The sequence below is a fragment of the Fundulus heteroclitus genome, chromosome 2 (genome assembly GCF_011125445.2).
Source record: "Fundulus heteroclitus isolate FHET01 chromosome 2, MU-UCD_Fhet_4.1, whole genome shotgun sequence".
Lineage (NCBI taxonomy): Eukaryota > Metazoa > Chordata > Actinopteri > Cyprinodontiformes > Fundulidae > Fundulus > Fundulus heteroclitus.
In genome coordinates, this window is record NC_046362.1 from 11,306,624 (window position 1) to 11,316,287 (window position 9,664).

The 9,664-nt window shown below is 42.7% G+C and overlaps 1 protein-coding gene across 2 annotated transcripts; it reads left to right on the top strand.

Annotated features, from left to right (window-relative positions):
• Positions 1 to 15: 15 nt before the first annotated feature.
• chchd3b (coiled-coil-helix-coiled-coil-helix domain containing 3b) lies at positions 16 to 8,854 on the top strand. Of its 2 annotated transcripts, XM_012880415.3 has the most exons (9): positions 16 to 233; positions 1,398 to 2,346; positions 3,610 to 3,706; positions 4,240 to 4,420; positions 4,534 to 4,548; positions 5,109 to 5,192; positions 6,730 to 6,800; positions 8,125 to 8,260; positions 8,356 to 8,854. In XM_012880415.3, exons 1-9 carry the CDS (start codon positions 147 to 149, stop codon positions 8,377 to 8,379), a joined length of 1,644 nt encoding a protein of 547 aa, XP_012735869.2. In that variant the 5' UTR covers positions 16 to 146; the 3' UTR covers positions 8,380 to 8,854. The 2 variants fall into 2 exon arrangements, with proteins under 2 accessions (XP_012735869.2, XP_021163145.2); XM_021307470.2 differs by lacking the exon at positions 4,534 to 4,548.
• Positions 8,855 to 9,664: the final 810 nt, after the last annotated feature.

Here is a 9,664-nt window from a genome sequence, read left to right on the forward strand (position 1 = left end):
GGGAGCGCAGCTTGCTCACAGAGGAAGGTGGGCGGGGCTGCTGTGGAGCAGCTGTGAGGATCGATCGTCCACATTGTTTTGAAATAAGTCGCCGTGGCATTTGACAGAAACCCGGGGAGGCTTGGGTCTGATCCTGCGGGACCGGGATGGGTGGAAACAGTCCGAGTCGCTTCTCTGCGGAGGATGATGAAGGTGGAGGAGGAGGAGGGGTAACTTTTGTGAAGGGCATACGGGTGAGTGGAAATCAAACTCTGCACGCTGTCACTGAAAGTACCCCTGCTACGGGATTGGGCACCAGAGTTGAGGTTTTATGTGGCGTGCTCTCCAAGATCCGCGTCCCAAATGTGTCATTTTAAAAAGACAGAACCGGATCTCCTTGGGTTTGCTTCTCTGAGCTCAAGGCGCCCCCAAATCCAAATATAGAGCCCATGCTTGTTGTCATTCAACACGTGTTTCTCTTATAAATTCACCGCCTTGCAACAGTCTTCATACAACATGAGCCTTTTCATATTTTGTCACATTATTCAGTGGCTTTGGTGTGTAGAATCAACACAAAGTTGTGCATACTCCTGAAGTGAAGCAACAACAACAGGTCTACATGATATTAACTTTTTTTTACACTCATCATCAAAATCTAAACCATCCTGATGAATACTTTGTAGATCCACCTAAGGCTTCAGTTGCAGGTCCAAGTCTTTCGGGGTTCCTCTCTGGCAGTTTTGCACATTCAGAGACTGAACCTTTTGCCCATTTGTCTTTGCTAATTCTCAGGACAGAGAGTGTCTGAACATTGATTTCCATGTCTTGTCACAGATTCTCACATGCATTTATGTGTGTTAGCTGAGGCTTTTCTGAAACTACATGCCCATAGGGCTGGGTGATAATTCAATAACGATATATATCGATCGATTAAAAAAAGGGTCAATAAAAGTTCAATAGAAGTTTTCCTTCCTTTTGCATTCTAGCCTGTCATGAAGGTTAATATTACAGTCATTACATCCTCCCAACCAATCACAAACAGACCCAGGAACGCACCATCACCAAGCTCCGCCCCCTTCAAAGAGTTCAGAGAACATGTGTTCTTTTTAATTTTTAAAAACGTGCAGTTTTGATAAAAAAGTTAGTTGAATAAAGGATTGAGTTTGAATTCAGTGTTTCTTTGTGTTCTGTATCTAAAAATAGGTCGCTAAGCAACAGCATCAAATGCCCAGGGCTGCACTTAAAATATATGTTTTGAATTGGTTGATAATTATCGATATCGCTAAAAACATTATCGATATTTTTTTCTACATCGTCCAGCCCTACATGCTAAGCAGTAACTGGTGAAGGTCCCCAGCAGGTGGCGCTCCTACCTCATATCACTATAAAGCTCATGTGTGTGTGTTTGTCGTCCTCAGCTGTCGGACAAAGTCATCGACCGGATGAAGCACTCGGCAAAGGCCAGCTGTCCTCACCTCTCACCTGAACCACAGGCCCAGGTGGCCACCCCTGTTCCTGCCCCACCTGTCGAACACTTGCTACCTCTCCTGACTCCTCCCCCTCCTCAGTTCGTACCCACTCCTCCTCCTACTCCCTCCCGAGAAGCTGCGCCCACGTCTCCATCAGTGGAGGCTGCTCCTCCTGTGAAACTCCTCCCCCCTCCTCCCGTGACGTTCCACTCCCTTCCTCCAGCTTCTCTGGATCCTGCAGCGCCTCCTCCATCTCTGGGACCAGAACCCCCTTCTGGCCCTTCTTCAAGGCCTGACAACCCTGAAGTGCCCGATTCTCTTGCTCCACCTTCTACAGTGGAGCCAATAGTCCTACCACCACCTCAATCCTTCATCCTTCCTCATAAAGAGCCAGAAGGTCAGACTGCACCTCAGCTAGAAGAACACATAAAGGAACCAGTCGTTCTCGCTCCAAACTGGGAGTCATCTCCTTCGCCGGAGCCTCCATCTCTTTCCTGTGAATTAGTGACACCGACGCCTACCCAACCGGCTGCCTTTGAGCCTCTTGAGTCTGCAGCCGCATCACCTCCTCCAGCCGAAACGGTTCAGGTTTCCCCCTCGCCTCTTGATTCAGCCACATCTGGAGCGTCTCTGTCGGAGGTGGAGGCGGATCCCCTTGTTGAAGGAGTGCGTTCTTCATCTCCTCCAGAGCCTTGTGCAGAAGGCGCTTCGCCGCCATGTCAGTGTGACGACGTCGCTGTGGTCCACACCCGTGTTCCTGGAAACGTTCCCCCTCCAGAGCTGGAACCGCCGCCTCCTAATGAGCCACGTCCCGTCGCCGCAGAGCCCCCAGGGGCCACCTTTCTGCCTCCTGTCGATGAAGAGGAAGAACCTGCCACTGTACCGTCGCCTGCAGCAGGTTAATGAGCTTTTATTTCTTCATAAACAGAAGTGTTTGCATTTCTGCCTCTTTTAAGGGGCAGCAGTTTGTTTTTGTTTTTTTTTTACAATGGTGACCGATTCAGCCATGAGGTCTTCCTGAGATAAAGTCATGTGAAAAGATTAGGACATCCCATTCAGTGGTTTGAAAAGAAATGCTCAAGTGTTAATGTCCAACCTTAAAAAAAAAAAAAAAAAAACTCGGAAGTGAAGATAAAAATTACGTCATGCAACAAAATATGTCCATATAAATGCGTATTCTGGGCTTTAATCCTGCCCAGAGCTTTCCGTTTCTTAATTCTTAGCCGGCCCTCGGTGGATTGACTGTGATTTCGGTCTCTGCCATGCTGTAGTTCTGCTTCAGCTTTAATTCCCTACCGTCGGTCTCACATTTTTCCTCAAGAACCCCAAGGCACGGTATAGTTCATGGCGGAGTCCTTGAGAGGGAGCTGCCCAGGTCCTGCTGCAGCAAGCGTCCCCAAACCACGATGCTCCCAGCGCCGTGCTTCGCCGTTCTTTTCCTGGAAGACTGTTTGGTTTATTCCCACCATGTCCTCAGTCCTGTCGTCCAAACGATTCAAATTTAGCCTCCTCCGTCCAAATACCATTATTCCAGGAGTCCTGCCTGGTCTATGTCCATCTTCTCTATAGTCTGAGCTTTATGTAACACTTAAAGAGCATAGGCTTTCGGCTTATCTCCCATGAAAGTTCAACTAGTGCTGCATTTTTGCTGCATTTACAGAAACGTACATTCACCTTTAAAGCAACAACCTGCTGGAGGGGCTGTGATGGCATTTTGGGATCTTTGTTTTAGCAGCCATTACGACTTCTTTAGGTCCCTTATTCAGCTCGTATGCCTCTAAGGTCTCCTCTCTTAAGGCCTCGGACCAGTCTTTGTATCTTATTACGCATGTTTAGTCTCCTTTTCAACTTCAAACTAAATGTCTTAGATTTACCCACTTACCATTGCAAGGTTGCAGGATGGCTGGTTCCTATAGCCAACGGTCACATTTGCAGCCACAAATTACAAGTTCTCATGTAATTATTTATTTATTTTTTGTTTTTCTGTTTGTTTGACTGACTGGCTGGATTAGTAGCTTTTCACTTTCCCAGTTTAAAACGTCCATTGTGTGCAGCCTCTGTAAATGTATGTCTGCTATTCACTGACCTTTTTTTTATTATTGCAAGAAGAAAACAAGCAATGGAGAAGCGTTTTCATTTGTAGCCTTACCCATTTCCCTAGGAGTGGTGGAGGAGGAGTTGAGGCAGAAGATCAGAGCAGAGCTGCAGAAAAGTCTGGAGGAGGAGATCAACCAGAAGAGGCAGGAGCTGCAGCAACAGTAAGGACACTGGACTGCCACAGCTTTAGTCCTCTCTTTAATTAGAACATGTAATTGAGCTTTTTTTTTTTAAGCATTAATATTTAATCTTTAGTTTTTAATATAGAATCAAATGCATTACAAGTTTACCACAAGGTTGGGTAATTGCATTTCTGCAAAAAAGGTCAACATAAAGCCATTTATTTGAGTTCTAAAACATATAGTGCACATCTTTGGTTTATTGATGATAATCGGACCAAGAACCCACGTAGATGAACAAAGCTATCAGAGAGAAAATACAGAAGGGGAAAAAAATGATTCCATATTAACTGCAAAAGAATAAGCAAATAAATAGGTATATGCTCCTCTTTTGGAGCATATACTATATAAATCTGAGTATATAGTGAGTTTTCTCGTTATTGTCTCATGATATTTAAGGGTTCAGTTGCATTTGGTCATTAGGCAAGATAAAACGCCACAGGAAATGCTCATGTTTGGCTCGAGGCCAGCAGGGATTGTCCCGTCGTCGGCTAAACGACCCAGCGTGTTTTCAGGCTGGAGGAGGTGCGGGCTCTGACCCGAGCCGAGGCGACGGCGGCAGCTCAGGCTCAGGTGGCGCAGCAGGTGAGGAAGACTCTGGAGGCCGAGAGAGCGTCGCACATGGAGAAGCTGACTGAGTCCATAGCCAGAGAGAAGGTGAAGGCAGAGGATGAGAAGCTCATGGTGCAGCTTTATGTAAGCAGAACGCATATTGGATTTTTTATTTTTTTTTCATGAAACAGGATCTCTCTCTTTAACACAAACGTTCATCCTCTGATGTGCTTTTCTTTCCTGTCCTGGTGTTTCAGTGGATGGAGCAGAAGGTACGGATGGGGCATGTTTACTTTGTTCTTGTCACACCTAAAAAGCTTACGGTGTTGTTTGGTTTCTATACAGAAGGAAGAAGCATTTGTAGAAGCATGCGGGCAATGGGTGTGCACCTTGCTAAAGTATTCACACCCCTTGGACTTTTCCCCATTTTCGGTCGCTTTACAACCACAAATGTCAGTGTATTTACCTGAGATTATATCTGATGGACCAATTTATAGTAGTGCATATGTTTTCTAAAATTAAAATCTGAAAGTATGTGTGGCATTTTTATGCAGCTCCCATCTACTGATACCCTTAAATAAATGCACCTATGGTTATTTTGAAAACCCTGCATCATTTTCCATTTACTATGCACCTTTTGCGCTTCTTTGTGTGGTCTGTCCTGTAAAATCCCAGTCAAACACATAGGTGTTTACTGGTTTTAACGTCACAAAATGCTATAATGTACAGGCTGTGTGATTATTTTTGTTTGTTTGTTTGTTTGTTGATTTTGTTTTATAATTTTGTGAGGCGTTGTGCCGCTGTGCTGATGCTGCATGTTGAACTCCTGCAGGCCCATCAGCTGGAGGAGAGAGAGAAAGAGATGAAGAAGCGGGATGAGCTCTACAAGGAGCATGTTTCCAAGCTTGAAGCAAAGGTAAAACTAAAGGTTGTGGGAAGGTAATTACCTGTACAGAGTGCTCGAAGGATGTACCTTGGCATTACTTTAAAAACACAATATTGGGTACAACTTAAAGGAGACCAGCGCGGAGTTCCAGAGTTTTTGCAAACGTCTGCCCCCTGTGGTGACAAGCTGAAACAACACCAGTGGCAGGAAAGGCATTTGCTGCTGTGACTGCAAAGGTCTTCCCCATAAGGGAAAAAAAAATTTAACCTATAAACTTGTGCAATGCTCCTTTTTAAACTTTATTTAGAAAGATAAATGTCTAAAAAGTCATAAAAAATAAACTATCTTGGCATCATATTCACAAGCAAATTGACAGCAGAGGCTGTAGCTCATTTCTACTGAGTATCTTTGAGTTTCTACTGAATGACTCTCAGATGGATTTATTCCACTTACATGAGAGGCTGAACTGAACTGCAGTCATTGTTCACCTTTTAGGGATTTGGCTCTTCTTTTAACTTTAATACTGTATGGTGAAAGTAGAAACCTTTCATCAGGAATGCCAGAGCAGAGAGGTTTGTGACGTCACCAAAGTTATCGAGTCAATAAGATATGCTACATATTTTTGCTAATTATTTATCCTATCAAATAAATAGCTTTAACTGTGTTTAAAGGCACACAGCTAACACCTCATGATAGAAACCAAAGACCCCAAGTCATCACTGCGCAGAAAGCACAAGTGTTTCTTTCTATTTTCAGAATAGGTTACAAATTTGAAGGACACATACTTTGATTGATATGTCATGTCTCAGATTGTAGTGCTACCTATTTTTCAAGTAATCGTTTTATGAATCTTTTAATACATTATATATAATGTTGTCTATTGGGTTGCTGTTCTAGGCTGGGACGGGGGGCAGCAAATGTATAAAATCTTAGTTGTTTATGCATTTAGAAGGATAAACCCTTCTTTGGTAACGCAAATATGTTTTGCATAACTATGGCAGCCAGAGCAGCATCCTGATTGCCACGAAGCTGGGTATGTCAGGGGGGCGGGTTGGATTTAGCTGTTTGCTTTGCTAATTCCCCCCTGAGGCAGCAGAACATTTCTGGCATTGCATTGCCAGATGATGCAGGGATAATGTTTGGTGTTTAGGCCTGACCAAACCTGCAGAGAACAAATATTATCGACATTTGCAATAGATAGCTAAAAACTACATTTTTCTCACAGAAAGCTGTCACTTTCATTGGCAGATTTAGTGTCAAATCGTACACAAATACTTCAATAATATTAAACTATATTTTCACCAGCCTCATCACACCCTCTGCTTCGTGTATTTTCCGTTAAAATTTTCTCCTAGAGCATAGAGGTGAGTAGCATTCAGACTTTTCCACCAGTGACTTGGCAGTGAGAGAAGCACTGCCTCGTGAATCTGTTTTTTTTAGCATTTTCTGACCACTAAGGGGCGGTGGGACTCAATTTTCCTCTGAACCGGCTGAGCCGAATCATTTATTCAGTCCGACATTTACGTTCTTCTGCTAAACAGGTGATTTCCGTGTGTTCTCCTCACAGTGTGCAGAGTTTTACAAAGTTTCCTCTGAAAACTTCCAGAAAGGCAAGGAAGAGACTCAGAAGCGTTTTGCGTAAGTTTTAACTCCATGCTTTCTTCTTTTTGTAAATGATGTCAAAATCAGTAACATGTAAGACTATTTTGAATCTCTGTGTAACGGTCAATAAGCCCAGAGGCACGGGTGATTGAAAGGTCAACACACCTATGGGCCCTAATTTGACGGAAATATAATTTTCCTGCTGATTTGGGGATTTTCTTTATTTGGGAATGTGAGGATAGGATGGGCACAAATCCCATGTCAGGTCTCAGATCATTTTTGCAAGTTTATATCAAAGAGGACTTGGTGTGCGCAGCAGAGAAAATGCAACTGTTGGGCAATTATTGGTCCATGCCAGCGCAGGTACAAGATTTGAGGGAAATGTTTATTCCGAGTTAGATTAGATTTTTTCCCCCGTCAATGTACTTTTGAGCTTTTAAAGAAAGAAATATGTTTTGGGCAGCATTCGCAGGATTTGTCAGGAGGATGGCTGTTGTGGAAAACTGTATTAATCAGGACTTATTACTGAACTTTTTACACAATACATTTAGAACATCTACCTACATCTGCGATGAAGATGCCTTGTGCACAAGAGGCTCAGTTTTCCTGGATATAGATTTTATTTCTATTTATCTTTTGCTGTATGACTCCTTTTTGTTATCCAAAGCAGGTCATTGTGGAGTCATGCTAAAATCTAGAATCACATTTAAAGAAAGGGAATATTATGCTTCAAAGCTAGCTTTCTCAAGCCTGGGTGGTTTTTGGGTAGTGGAAGATCTGGGAATCTCTCTTCTGCACATTGGCCACTAGAAGGCGCTCATCGGGTTACTGAAGTGGAGATGGGCCTGCTTTGGATCAGCTGGAGAAATGTCTGAGAAAGTATGTCACATCATTTTGTCCCTTGCATTTCTGCACAAATTTGGGTTTCATTTGCTGCTTCGGTTTGATGAACAGATATGGGGATGAAGGCTCTCAGACAAAGACAGGATCTCATCTAGCACTCTATAAATTACAACTGTTAAATACTTATTTTGTGCAACACAGCAGTTAATCTAAGATAGCACACATCTGCAGAGACTATTTCTGTAAGGAGTTGCATTTCAGGGTTTGTCTTCCCATGTGCCAATAATCTTCTGTATCGGCCCTGTCACTATAAAATCTGACAGAAATCTCTAGATTTTACCTTTTGCTCACTCTTGTTGCAAATTCTGTTGGGGCTCTTGGTCAGCATACACATGGCTTCAAATGTGGCGCTAGTCCTACGATCAGCACTGCTACCAAAGCTACTCTGGTTTTTGATAAACAAAGCCAAGCGTCTGTGTTTTTTAGTGTTTTGCTCTTTTTGCTCTTGCCCCTTCAGACGGTTTAACATCCAGCCCCTGTGCGGAGACCTTCAGGGTCAGATACTGAAATGCTACAAGGAAAACCCAGGGAGAACTCTGACCTGCTCAGGTATCGCATCGGCCTACATGCAGTGTGTGGACAACGCCAAAAAAGTAAGAACTGAACTATGTTGAACTCTAGAGCTTCCCCCAACCCCCTTCAGTCTCTCATCAACCTTTCACCTTGTTTGTTTCCTCTTTTTCTGCAGGATAAACGGATCACTGGGGGTTAAAGGGAACATATTTGCAGCTGCAACAAGATTTAAAAAAACAACTAATCAAGACACTGCAATGTGTGGAAAAGTAAATTTCTGCCTCTTTGCATACCTGAAGATTTTTTCCACAAAACAGCGTTGTGTAGCAATCCAGTGTCTTTGTCGTGTCACGTGCACAAACCAGTTTAGCTTTAAATGAATGACACTCAGTATGGATCACTGTAAAACCAACTGTGCCACTACAGTAGAAAACAGGATTTATTAATGCAAAGGAAATAAAGATGTATGTCACCGATTAGTTTAATCAATATGTATGAGTGCCTTGAACGTAGGAAAACAGATTAATGAAAAAACTATGCAAGGAGATGGTGTTCATGCTTTAGAAAAATAACAACCGATTGCAGCAGCAAAGTCTCAACATAGAGGAGGAGTTTGAGGAGTTCAATGTCTAAGAAAAAGCAGGCTAAATAAAGCACTACCAGACAAAAACTGACCTGTTGGCTGTTTTGTTTCGTACTTTACCAAAATACTCCAGTTTGTCATGTTTCTATGCCGTTTACAGGTCCATCAGGTTCTTTGGTTGAGAAAAGGCATCTATGTTTTGCAACTGTGGATTCCTGAAATGTTAAATAATAATTCCTGCAAAGGCTGTGCTGTGAAAAATGTTAGAAACTTACAGTCACTGTGACTCAGCTCCTCACGCCGCTGCGTTGAACCACAGATAAAGTAGGATTGGTGCCAGCCCTTTGAAGCTGGAAGAAAAGGAAGTCTGCGGTCTGACAAAGTGTGAGCTCGAATGTTTTTTCACTAAACCAAACCAATAAAGGCAAAGTGGTGGCAGAATTATGCTGTGGGATGCTTATTTTGTCATGCAGGGATCTTAATGGGGTTCATCTCCTCCCAAAATGATCTTCAGAAGCTTACCAGAACCACGTTATAAATATTTAAATATTTAAGTGTGCAGTATTTCGGGTTTGTGTTGTGCAGACCCATCGCAGTGGAAAGGGATTTAGTTCACATATATATATATATAACCCGATGACACCTTTTGATGCCTGAAGATCATCTGAGAAGGATTTTCATAATTGATTTACATATATCATTGAGTTTAATCTTTAAAAAGAGGAAATGTTAGTTTAAAACCTGTTTCTTAGAGCTACACGTTAGAAACAAAAACAATTAAATTGACATTTGGCGTGTTGGCGAAACTTGTTTGGTATATGGGCAAAAAAGGCTTTGCATCAGTAAAAAATCTCACCCTAATAAGTTTTTTTTTAAGTGTCTATCTGCATCAAGCAGCCTT